The 13087-nt window shown below is 49.0% G+C and overlaps 1 protein-coding gene across 1 annotated transcript in view; it reads left to right on the forward strand.

Annotated features, from left to right (window-relative positions):
* SAE1 (SUMO1 activating enzyme subunit 1) overlaps positions 1-13087 on the forward strand; it is a 64260-nt gene that overhangs the window by 25510 nt on the left and 25663 nt on the right. The window contains exon 6 of the mRNA XM_044759079.2: positions 6477-6582. Coding sequence (XP_044615014.1) covers positions 6477-6582 — 106 coding nt within the window. The remainder of the gene's footprint in view (positions 1-6476; positions 6583-13087) is intronic.

Here is a 13087-nt window from a genome sequence, read left to right on the forward strand (position 1 = left end):
GCTTCGGCGGCCCAGGCTTTTGCTGGTTCGGATCCTGGGGGCGGACATGACACCGTTCATCAAGCCGTGCTGAGGTGGTGTCCTACATAGCACAACCAGAAGGACCCACAACGAGAATATACAACTGTGTACTTGGGGGGACTTTGGGGAGGAGAAAGAAAAAGATTGGCAACAGAGGTTAGCTTAGGTGCCGATCTTCAAAAAAGGAAGAAAAAGAAAAATATAGCTAGCCACCATGTGCCCACCAACCAGTTTGGAGCATAAAACATGATGCCCGGTGTGGTCGAGGCCCCCTGGCTGTCCCTCCGCAGCTTCAGTAACCACACCCTCAGTGGTGGTTCTCGTTCCTGTCCATTTCTTCTTACTATGCGTGTGTGTATTTCCGAGCATTATAGAGCTGTTTGGTGTGCTTTTGCACTTCTTAAACATGGGTTTCATGTTGTGTGTGTGCAGCCGCGGCTGTCTAAGAGCAGCCTTGTGTTCGTATCTGGTTCTAGGGCTTCGCTGTCCATTATGGTCGCCACTAGCCACGTGTGGCTATTTAAAGTAAGATTAATTAAAACGAAATAAAACAGAAAATTCAGTTCTTCAGTCTCGTGACGTTTCAGATGTTACTAACCACATGTGGCTCTTGGCACTCGTGTTGCAGAGCATAGATGGAGAACGTTTCCATCCTCACAGCAGCTTCTCTTGGACAGCACTGCTGGGCAGTCTTTTTTTTTGGCTGTAGAATATTTGTCTGTTGCTCTGTCGATGGGCGTTTAGGTCTGTAAGTCTCTGCTGTTAGAGACTGTGCTGCAGGCGGTGGGGTGTGTGTGGATGGCCTCCTTGGGTACAGTGTGACCTCCCCAGGGTGTGTACTTAGGAGGAACACTGGGCAGTGAGCATCTGTCGACAACCTGACCGGGCCCTGCTAAAATCTCTCAAGTAGTTATATCAATTTGCATTCCCAAACCAGCGGTGTGTACCGGTGACATTTGGTGCCTTCAGGCTCTTGCCCCAGTGCTGGGTGTGAAAACTGTCCCGGGCTGTGGCTGTCATTTGTTAGAGTGCTTTGAAAACGCGAGCCTCCCCGAGTATGTGTGGAAGGTGGACTCAGGAATCAGTGGTTCTGGGGGTGGCTTCACTTGTGATGTGGGTGCCGCTTTACGCCCAGAGCTGTGTCACTCGTTAGAGGTGTTGAGCCTGGTTTGAAGGGTAAGATAGGTCCACGGTCCCAGCTCTGGAAAATACAGAACCAGCTGAGAAAACGTGAACCCTGCTAGGCAGGAATGACTCTAATGCTGCTGTCAGTATCTTTTCTAGGCACACACGTGATAAAATTGGAGTACTAATTAGTATATTTGAAAGCATGGAAGACATATATGGTGACCAGACGTATGTGATGTGTTTGTGTATTGTCTTTGGCTTTTTTTGCTCCGTGTGCTTCATAAGCACGGCCCAGATCTTGTGTCGACCTTGAGGGGCGTGACTGAGTGGTTCTCTAGGGCTCCCTCGTTTTGCCCTGCTGTCGTCCGTTGAACCAGGCCCCTGCTGGACTGACGGGATTGCAGTTTCCCACTATTTTAAAGGGCTCGGCATGGCCCTGTAATTCGGTGGCTGCTAGACTGTGCAGAGTTCATCTTTTATATTTATTGTTGGGCTTTTTGGCAAATGAAAATCAGGTTGGATCCTGTCAGCTCGTGGGTATTATTTGTTGAAAATCTGGTCTTTTCAGCGCTGTGCCTTTCGCTGTAGTCCCTGCCGCAGGAAGCTGATGCCCGTTTGAGGAGGCGGTCCACTGACAGTGTCAGGGGGCTTGTTAGTCGTCTTGACTAGCCTATCAGAGTGTGATTCTTCAGGCCCAGAATGGGCAGGGAAGGAAATGGCCAGTGGAGGGGAGTGGTTGGGCCTTCTAGGCGGAGGGGTCCGTGAGCCGAGGGCGTGGAGAAGTGGGAGAGTGCACGGGCCGTGAGAGCACCCGGTTCTAGTGGGTCCGCTCAGTGCATGGTGGACACCGCTCCTGGCAGGCCCTGCCGGCTGACCGACCCTTCATTCCCTGAGAGCACTGTCGGGTGTGCTTTCTCTTCGTCAGTCCAATGCCAGTGAGGTGGGTGAGGCAGGTCCACCTTCTGCATGTGTCCTACTACAGCTGAGCGACTCGGTGAAGTCTTATCTGTGGTGGTGATGAGCCACGATAGTAGACTTTGGGTAGTTTGAACAAAAAAGGGGCATTAATTGGAGGCAGGTTGGAGTGGCACAGGAAGCATTGTGTAACTGCTGCCATCTGAGGAGGATAAAGACCAGGGCAGCAGGAATTTGGCCTTTCTCTTTAGAGCCCTGCCATCAGTGTCTCTGTGTCCAAACTTTTAAAGCCTCGATTCCCAGGGGAAAGGGTCTGACTGGTCTGGCTTGGGCTGCCTGCCCACCTCTGGTTCTGTCCTCTGTGGCTGCAGGGCTAGTACATATGACAGACAAGGCCACTAGGGGCCTCCTCCCCAGACACCAGGAAACATCCCTAAAAGTTGTCTGCCCCAGACAGGCCCGAGAGAGACAGATTAATTACCGAAAGTCACAAGTGGGAGAAGTGGGCATAGTTCTGCCCGTAGACTGGGGAGGAGAAGGGGCCTCTGTCCTCGGCCCCAGTGCTGCAGAAGCTCCCACCGTGGCCGCCTTCCAGCTGTTTCCCTCAGGGTGAGGATTCTGTGGGATCAAGATGTGTCCACCTGGAGTCTGTGGTTCCCGCTGTTCTAGACCATGTTCTGGATACTGGGGACCCTCAGAATCTCCTGCCCGGACCACCCTGGGCTTCCTTCCCAGGCGTTTGCGGGCTGCTTCCCTAATCTGCCTGCAGAGTGCAGACCTCGCCACCATGTCTGCGTGCCTAGGCCTGAGGGGCAGGTGGCCACCCTCCAGTGCAAAGCCCCCGGCACTGTGGCCCAGATCCGGAGGGGGAAGAGATGGGGGAAAGGCTGGGGGCAGCCTTCCCAGTGCAGCTCGTTCAGGCACAGAACTCCCAAGGAGGGTGAGAATCCCAGATTTGAATCTGGTCTTCTAGCTGATTATGATAAGGTGTATTTCTCCAGGCAGAAGAATACAGTACGTTTTATTTAATAGCTTGTTAGTGGGATTTATAACTAAGTATGTAGACATGCAGTATGGGTTTTCATTTGTACTCTCGCCCTAGGCCCTGAAAGTGTTAGAGGTGGGCCTGCCTGCAACTGAGACTCTAAAACACAACTTTTTTTTTCCTCATTTGCCGTATAGTGGCCTAACAAATCAGTAGATTCTTGGCGCTGCTCCTAGCCAGGCAAACTACAGAAGTTCTCAATTAGGATCTGGGTAGGTTTTGAAACCTGATGAGACTTTGTTTCCTCATTCTGGTGGCATTCTCAGACCATGGTGTAGATGGTTTGATCTGTGTTGTAAGACTTGTTGAGAAGAGTTTGGCAGTCTGTACCAGGCACTAAATGTCACCAGGCTGACTATGTGACTTAGCTTTTGAGGTCAAACAAACCCCTTGACCAAAAGATTTGAGGGCAGTATCAACATCTTGTATACTAGCTTTTACAAATGGCTGCAAACCTCAAAGGAGTGATTATGGGGAGGCAGAACGCTACCTTAAAAACCATGAGTGTTTTATCTTCACTAGCAATTGGAACTTTGACCTGTCAAACCATTGTGGTCCTTAGCAAGCTGTGTAAAGTGCCTGGGAGCTGGTAGGTCTTGGTTCACCTAGCCTCCTCCATTATACCATTGTTGTCTTCTTTCTCTTTTCTTCTTTAAGTATCCGGGGGGGGGGGAGGCGGTGTGTCTGTGTGTGTGTATTTGGAGAGAAGAAAGGAAGAGAGACACACCTTTATAAGTTTGAAATCACTGATACACTCACACACACCATCTTAAACTTAGTCAAAGTAGCTAGAACTGAGAAGCATTTGAGAATAAGGTGCCAACATGAAGCCCCATCCATCACTCCCAAATATGTCAGGCTGCATTTTCTCCAACAAGACATTCTCTCTAATCACAAACCAACCGTCAGTCAGGAAATTCACATGGATGCATCACTGCCGTCGAAGCCTCAGACCCCATTCAGGTTTGACCACTTGTTCCAGTCATGTCTGTAAATGGCAAAAGGATCCGGTTCAGCATCATGCCTGCGTCTAGATTTTCGTGACACTTTTGAAGATAACAAAGCAACTATTTTGTAAAACATCCCTTAATTTGGGTCCGTCTGATGTTCCCTTGTGATTAGATTCCAGCTACACATCTTCGGCAAAAATATTATGGCATGGGTGCTTCTCATCTCATCCTGTGATCTGATACATGGTTTCCGTCTCCCCTTTACTGGTAATGTTGACTTTGATCATTTGGGTGAGATTATGTCTGCTAGACTTCGCCTTTAAGAGCAATTCCTCTTTTCCCTCTGTGACTAATATGTATTTTGTGGAGAGGTACTTTGAAAATATGTAAACATCCCATTCCTCATCAAATCTTATTAATTAGTTAATTTTAGGTCTATGGACTAATGGATTCTGGTTTATTTAAAGTACTGTAATCGATGATTATTTATTTTTACCCTTAAATTGTTCCACATTTGACCAGGGGGAGGTCCTTTAAGTTGACTCCTGTGTCCTCATGACATGTCCCCATCATTCTTTGAGCACTTCCTTGTTTCAGGCACAGTAAGATGTTCCAGGCTGCTCGTGTACTCTCCCTGCCCCAGCTTTGAAATCAGTCATTTCTCCAAGGAGAAAGGTTTCTCTGCATAGGGAATGGTTATTAGAAACCGTGATCTGGATGTTTGGTGTGCTTCTGCCTTTTAAAATATTTTAGACCCTGTCAGTGGACATAGCTAGTTAATATTTTTGTGTGTACAAACACACACTTGATCTACGTTTCTTTCTTTGTCTGTATATATTGAAAATGAGTTCACACCAGTAACTCGCCACAGGTTTCATTCTAGTTTTCTCTCTTTCCATATTTCTTTTTTTTTCTTTATTGTGGTAACATTGGTTTATAACATAGACTTCATCGTGTTACCACCCAGAGGCTCGTTACCATGCATCACTGTACAGATGTGCCCTGTCACCCCTTTCGCCCTCCTCCTCCCCACTTCCCCCTGGTAACCACCGGTCTAGTCTCCGTATGTGTGTATTTGTTGTTGTTTTTATCTTCCACAGATAAGTGAAATCATATGGTATTTGGCTATTTGGCTGTCTTCTTTCTCTGCCTTATTTCTCTCAGCATAATCCCCTCAAGGTCCATCCATGTCGTCGCACATGGCAAGGTCTCACCTTTTTTATGGTTTAGTAGTACTCCATTGCGTGCGCGTGAATGTGCACCGCGCTTTACCCACTCATGCGCTGGTTGGCCCCTTTCCGTATCTCTGATTCTCTTCTTCTCCGACAGTGCGAAACCTCACCACCCACATTCTCAGTATATTTACTTGTTGCATCAAGCCCTGGGATGTAATCAGTCCCCACTTGCTGCCCCTTGGGGATGCCCTCCTTACCCCACTCTGCTCTGCCCCCTCCAGCCCGGCCACCCAGCTCTCCACGCACACACACTTTCCCAAGTCCCAACAAATGCCTTTTTTTTTTTTTTTTTTAAAGATTTTATTTTTTCCTTTTTCTCCCCAAAGCCCCCCGGTACATAGTTGTATATTCTTCGTTGTGGGTCCTTCTAGTTGTGGCATGTGGGACGCTGCCTCAGCGTGGTCTGATGAGCAGTGCCATGTCCGCACGCAGGATTCGAACCAACGAAACACTGGGCCGCCTGCAGCGGAGCGCATGAACTTAACCACTCGGCCACGGGGCCAGCCCCCCAACAAATGGCTTTTAGACTGAATTGTTCAGGAAAGGGAAAGGAGAACCATTTTCTCATTCATATTTAATTGTTTATGTTTCGTATATGAATGTGTCATGCATTTCTCAAGATAATTTGATTTAGCTTAGCAGGTTCCGGCTCTTCTTCCTCCTGCCGCAGGGCTTTTGCACGCGCCTTCTCCATTTCCACAGCCTGGAGCCTGCGGCCCATCCTGCTGCTTGTTTGTCGTGCTGTTGTTTATTAGTATTGTCATCCCGCGTCATCGTCAAACCATTCCTCCACTGAGAAACATTTGATTTTTGTTTGTTTTTGGTCACTATCACAAAGAATGTTTTATTGACTGTCTTTAGACACACGTTCTTGCTCACTCGTGCTGGCGTTTCTGCACTGTGGACACAGCCGGGGTGAAAGAGAGCACCAGATGGAACTCGGTCAATAGGGGCTCTGCTCCTCTCCCTTCAGTGCACGGGGCGCCTGTCGTTCGTCGTTGTGTCCCCAGTGCCCAGGGAGCCCACAGTGAATGCTCAGGAAAGGTTGTTGGATTCGAGGGCCTCAGCTTCTTGCGCTGACCGGTAACCCTGAAATAATGGCACTTGTATGTGGTGAGGAGCTGCTGCCTCGTGATTTGCAGCCAAGTTCTTTACGCTAAGCCGTCTTGCCTTTCCCCACAGAAGGCGGCCTTCTGCTCCGTTAAAGAAGCCCTGGAAGTGGACTGGAGCAGCGACAAGGCGAAGGCGGCTCTGAAGCGCACTGCCTCCGACTACTTCCTCCTCCAAGGTGAGGGCTGCGGCGGCCTCCCACGTGTCTGCAGGCCCGGGCGCCTTCCTCCCTCACTGGCTCTGGAGGCCGCTTGAGGCCCGCCAGCAAGCTCTGACATCTCGGGGGGTTTGCTTGTTTCATCATCTGTTGACGTGAACCGCCCCCTCAAGTTGAGCCTGAGACAACGGGGTCATCGATGAAGCAACTGCTCGCCACCGCTTCCCCTCCGCAGAGCTCTTCCCTGGCCTCCCAGCCGGCCTGGCTCTCCTGAGGCTCTGTCCCTCACCAGCCCTTCGCGTGCTCAGGGGGCTGTTGCGAAGTATTGGTTGGCTTCTCAGTGTTCCTCTGCCTGGCGCTTTTTAAATGTGTAGAATATTTAAAAAATAATAATGATGAACATTGAGTGCTTGGCAAGAGCCATTGGGGATAGATACTATTCCTGTTTTACAAACAAGGAAACTGAGGCACAGAGAGATTAAGGTTACTCGGTTCCCAAAGTTACACAGGAAGGAAGTGTGTAAATAATATCGGTTTGTGGATTAGTGTAAAAATAACCGTGTTTATTGTAGACAATAGCAAAAAAGCACCAAGAAAAAAATCACCGTGGCATTTTTGTGCTTTAGGGGACGTGCTTCCCAACTCTGTTTTACATGTCATAGTTTATGTAGCACAAGCTTTGCACAGGATACTGGAGTCCCTTAGCCACTCCTCCCATGAGCCACATGTCTGTTCCAAGGCCAGAGAGAGTCAGTGTGTGCACAGCCAAGACCCATTCTCAGGGAGATGGAGGTAGAGACGGAGTTCTTCTGTACACCGTCAGCAAAGCAGTGTTAGGTTGCGTTTGCACAGGCTTCAGCCTTTCTTTCCTCAGGGCTGCGTGGAGAGCTGCCTCCCCACCGCTCCTTCCCTTTGTCTGTGCAGACCCCAGGAGCACCCCCACCCCAAGTCAGGACAGGCGGTGGCTGTGTACCATAGTCAGACAGGTGCCTCCCTGCTCAAGCACTGTGTGTACTCATTCAAAGGGAAACACGTAAAATCATATAAAACTTCCTCAGTCAACTAGTAAGACGATCAGACGAGGCTAACGTTTATCTTTACATTATGAATGAAGCTTTTCCCATACTAATTAATGGTGTTGACCAGATGGGAATGTGGGAGAGGTGGAGGATGAACTATTTTTTTTTTTTTTAATTGAGTTATTGATAGGTTACAATCTTGTGAAATTTCAATTGTACATTAATGTTTGTCATTCGTGTTGTAGGTGCACCACTTCACCCTTTGTGCCCACCCCCCACCCCACCTTTCCCCTGGTATCCACTAAACTGTTCTTGGTCCATAGTTTTAAATTCCTCATATGAGTGGAGTCATACACAGATTATCCTTCTCTCGCTGGCTTATTTCACTTAACATAATTCTCTCAAGGTCCGGGATGAACTATTTTAAAGCACTTTATAGCCATTTGTGGGGCCAGCCTGGTGGCACAGTGGTTAAGTTCGCACATTCCGCTTCTTGCTGGTTTGGATCCCGGGTGTGGACATGGCACCACTTGGTACGCCATGCTGTGGTAGACGTCCCACATATAAAGTAGAGGAAGATGGGCACGGATGTTAGCTCAGGGCCAGGCTTCCTCAGCAAAAAGAGGAGGATTGGCGGCAGATGTTAGCTCAGGGCTAATCTTCCTCAAAAAAAAAAAAAAAAAGCCATTTGTGTAGAAATAATTGAATGGGTTTGGTAGGAATGAGTCTTGTGCATGTGAGTGTGGTAGGACTCAGAGATTACCTGCTTTTAAGGACTGGGATGGTGTGGCTAGAGAGTGCCAGCTGGAGTCAGATCAGTGCCCTCCCCAGTCTGGATTCAGAGTGAGCATGGGAGCCTGGTCCTTTGGGAGAAGCTAATGGCTCAGTGCCCCGCACATAGCCCTCAGGATGCAGTAGCCATGAATTTGCGGAGGTTGGGGGTATAGCAGGAGCATTTCTAACTGCTGCTTGTAAAAGGAGTCGACTGGTGTTTGTTTATTGTAATCTGATAATTCTCAACCAAGGCTGACTTTGCCCATCAGGGGCCACTGGCAGTGTCTGGAGACACTTTTGGTTGTTACAACTGGTGGTGGGATGGGGGGAGGAGTTAACTGGCGTCTAGTGGGGAGAGGGCAAGCTGTTGCTAAACCCCATGACACGTGGTACAGCACAGCTCCCACGACAAGGAGTTCCACAGCCTCTAGCGTCAACAGTGCCAAGGCTGGGAGACCCTGATCTCACCCTTCACAGTGTCCGGAGGGTTTCCTCCTCTAGCTCGTCGTCACAGCACCCTTATGAGGTAGACAGGGTAAGAATTGTTCCCGGTTTGGTTTCTTGAGATGAGGAGACAGACCCAGAGAGGCTCACTGTTCTGCCCAGGAGGACACAGATTGTAGATGGCAGAGGAGGTGGGATCTGAACAGCCCAGGTCTTTGAAGTCTGTTTGGTTAATACTGTGTAAGACACCAGGTAACGATAGCACGTCGGCCCTGTTCTCAGCGCCCATTGGATCCTCGTGACGTTCATATGCGGTAGCTGCTGTACCCCCATTTATAGGTTTTCTTTTGTTGTTTTTTTTTTACAGATTGGCACCTGGGCTAACAACTGTTGCCAATCTTTTTTTTTTTTTTTCCTGCTTTATCTCCCCAAACCCCCCGTGTACACAGTTGTATATCTTAGTTCCAGGTCCTTCTAGCTGTGGGATGTGGGATGTGGGATGCTGCCTCAACGTGGCCTGACGAGCGGTGCCATGCCCCCCCCCCAGGATCCGAACCCTGGGCCGCCGCAGCGGAGCACCCAAACTTAACCACTCGGCCACGGAGCGGGCCCCTATAGGTGTTTTAAAAGCCCCAGACTGCTGACGGCCCAGGCCATGGCCATCCCTGCTCTCAGAGCCCATTGCTGAGATGGGGAGGCATAGCCAATACCTTGGAAACAGTGTGGGGACAGTGTATTTAATCCAGATGCTGCTGGCCGTCAGTGTCAGAAGTACCAGGGGCCGGGGGAGTAGGCAGGTCATGAGGAAGGGGCAGTAGCCTTCATGTTATGACCCATAGGCTGGCAGCGGGGCCCGGTTCAGAACGAGCTTTGGGATCAGAGCAAACTTGGCTTTCAGTCCTGGCTCTCCCATTTTTTTAGGTGACTGATGTTGAGCCCCGGACTTCCCCGGGGCTCACTCAGATTCCCTCTGACCCTGGGGGCATCCTGATCGCTTGCCTCAGAGGGCATTTGCGGGGCTAGGTGATAGCCATGCATAAGGCTTAGCACAGAGCAAGACCTGGAGACCTGTGCTATTCGTGGAGTTCTGTGCGCTTGTGTTGGCATGGGGTTTTGCAGCTGTGTGGTAGAAGTTTTGGAACTGACTCAGTTTACCCTTAATTCCATACTTGAGTAGGTATTATCATAGCAGGAATTGTGTTGGGTTTTAAATTTTCTGCCTGTGACACTTGTTGGATAATACATCCCACATGTTTACTTCTTTCTTCTAAATTGTACTAGTTATCTTTTCAGTTTCAAGTTCAATTTTACCATCTTAGCCGTTTTTGCATGTAGAGTTCTATAATAGTCATAGAATTTTGAAAGCACGCGACCCCACATATCATCCAGGCCAAGGATGGCAGATACATGCTTCCTCCTCTTCCCTCAGCCCTCACCTGTGGCAGACGTGGCTGCTGGGGCCCTTGTCCTGTAGCCTCGGCATCCTTTCGGCAGCGCTGCCTGCAGTCACTCGTAGAGTACCTGGTGGAGAAACTGGCTTTGTTTTGTCATTGCCTGCTGGAGTACATAGTAGGTACTTGAGGAATATTTTTTGTGTGAGAGATTGGTTATTGCTTGTCTGGTCATCTGCTCCACTCTAGAGGGAGAGCGGCCTGCTCACTGGGGTCCCCACAGGGCCCTCTTACCCGCCTGCTCCCCCGGGCACCCCTCGGGCTTTTGATTCCACCGTTGTGCCGGCCGGCCCCTCACACATAGAAGGTTCTCACTGCATCATTCACAGTTCAGCCTCAGGACGCAGCTGCCTCGCCGGCCGGGTGTGTGTCTTTGCCTGGTTTGGGTGTTGAGTGTTTTTCCAGTTTACTTACTGAGATAGTGGCCAGACTGAAGGCTTCCTGCTGCATTTTTCCACTATCTTGAGAGTTGGCCACACCGTCTGTGAGCAGCAGGTCTCATCTTTTTATTATTCTCCCATGGCATGTTAGAAAACATTAAGCGTGAGCTGATTTCCTGTGACAAAAAGTTGACTTTGATTTGTTCTTTTTGAGGTTACCGTGAGTTTATCATAACAGGACTGCTAAAAATACCACGTCTCATATGGAAACAGCATTCACTTCGCATAAGAACAATAATACGCAGGTTTAGCCCAGGGCAGGAAGGAGTGGACTTCATCAGAAGAAGCGAGTTACTTAGCAGAGAGTGCTGGGCAATCTAACTTGTCTCAGTCCCTGTTCTGATGAGTCGTGGAAAAGTACAGAGGCCCTCCTTGGGCCGCAGAGTGAGAGCTGAAGCGAGTCTTCGAGCACCTGCTGCGTGCCGGGTCCTGGGCCTGGATGGTCATCGGGAGGCAGTCTCCCTGCCCGGCGCGAAGGTGGCACAAATCCTCCTCCTCCCCTGCAGGAGGGCTGCAGCCAGGGGCCACTGGGCTGGCCGGCATGCCGAGCTGGTCTGTGTGGTAATGTGTGTGAATTATTCCGTAGTAATCAAAACCAGACTGTCCAGGAACTCAGGGAACGGACGGGCTGGCCATCCTTGGGGAGTTGGGAAATCTTCACAGAGGAGAAGACGCCTGAGCTGGATTTTAGCGAACAGGTGTTTGCTCAGTGGTGAAGAGAGGTGAGGAGGCTGCAGGCAGAGAAGCAGGACCTGCAGGCGCCGGCAGCACAGAGGCCAGGTCCCAGCGAGCCTGGAGCCCAGAGGCGAGAGCATCAGGGCCTCTGTGCAGGCCCCACTTGATAGGATGTTAGTGTCATGCAGGGCACATTTGAGAAATACAGATTCCCTGGGTCCAGCTCAGAGTTTTGAATCAAAATACCCAGGGGTGGCTGGCGTCTCTCCAGTTTTTAAAGCTCCCAGGTGTCTGAAGGATCAGGCAGTTAGAGGGAAACCACTGCCGGAGGAGAAGGGCACTCATGTCTTGCATCAAAGCCCTGATTCGCTCATTCGTGTTTGTATTTTAAAGTGTATTGAATTCTGTATTTCAAATTGAGGACGTGACTTCACCGAGGCAGGGAAATAAAGGAACTAAGCTGTGTTGCTCTTCAGTACAGTATTTTGACTATATGCCCTGAGACGAAAGAAAAAAGAACTATAAACAAATATTGAACTCCAGTTAGTAGGTTTGTTTTTTACAGTGCTATGGGTTAGCAATTCTGAAATTACTTACTGTTTATTCTAGGATTGAGCAAATAGGTAAATATATTGTAGATAATGAGAATCAGTTGTTTTCTTTAATTACCACAAAAGGCAGTTGCCTGTAACTATGGAAGGTGGGAAAGGAGCCCTATGTGATTGGCTTGGAATTGGAGTCATCTGGATGAACTCATGGTTTTTTGTGTGTGGGTACAGAAATAGACGTGTGTGTGTGTGTGTGTCTTCACGTTTATACATCTGTATTTCCTAGTTCTGTTTGCTGAGAGGGCTTAGAATCAGAGGCACCCTGGTAGCGGTGCACATACCTCCTGCCCAGACCATGATTGTTAATGTCCAAGGAACCAGACCTCCCTGGAGAAGTGGTTGATTCCAAGGCTGGGGCAGGAAAATTACCGGAGAGCTTGAACTATCCTGCTAGGCCGGAAAGTAAGGAAGTGCTCAAAGAATGATGGGTCATGTCAAAAGGACACAGGAGCCAACTCGAAGGGGCTCCTACTGGTCAAATCTGGGACAATCTGAGGATCAAAATAAATAATAATTGTAATAGATTATAGCCTGTAGAATAAAATAAGAACCCATGAGTCTATACCGATAGGTAAATAAGTAAATAAATGGAAGAGGGGACAAGTTCTTTTTTACAGTAGAATAACAATCAATAAAGCAGGAATGATGAAGATAGAAATTCTGTTTTGGTCGTTATCATAGTAATCAAAATTGTTTCAGTCAGGAATCATTGATGGATGTTAAAACTAATGGGAAAGTTTGCTGTCCAACAGGATAGGTGTCTCCTCCCGAGATCCTTTTTAATTCATTACGAAGAAGGACCTTAGAGAACCCTGGCGGACTGTACTCAGGCAAGAGATCACAGTTAGCATTCCAGGAGTGGGACAAGTAGGTCTCGTGACCCCTGGGAAAGGCACCGAGGACACAGCATCGCTCTGGACTTGCTGTCCACAGTGGGTGATCTGAGTGGTTATGAGGAAACATTAGACTAACTTCAATTGAAGAGTATTCTGTCAAATAAATGGCCTGTGGCCTTGCAAAGAGTCAGGAAGGGCTGAGGAACCGCATTCCAGATTAAAGGAGAATAAAGAGACATGGCAACCAAACGGAGGGTAGAACCCCAGAGAAGGCGAGGA

The sequence above is a fragment of the Equus asinus genome, chromosome 26, assembly GCF_041296235.1.
Source record: "Equus asinus isolate D_3611 breed Donkey chromosome 26, EquAss-T2T_v2, whole genome shotgun sequence".
NCBI lineage: Eukaryota > Metazoa > Chordata > Mammalia > Perissodactyla > Equidae > Equus > Equus asinus.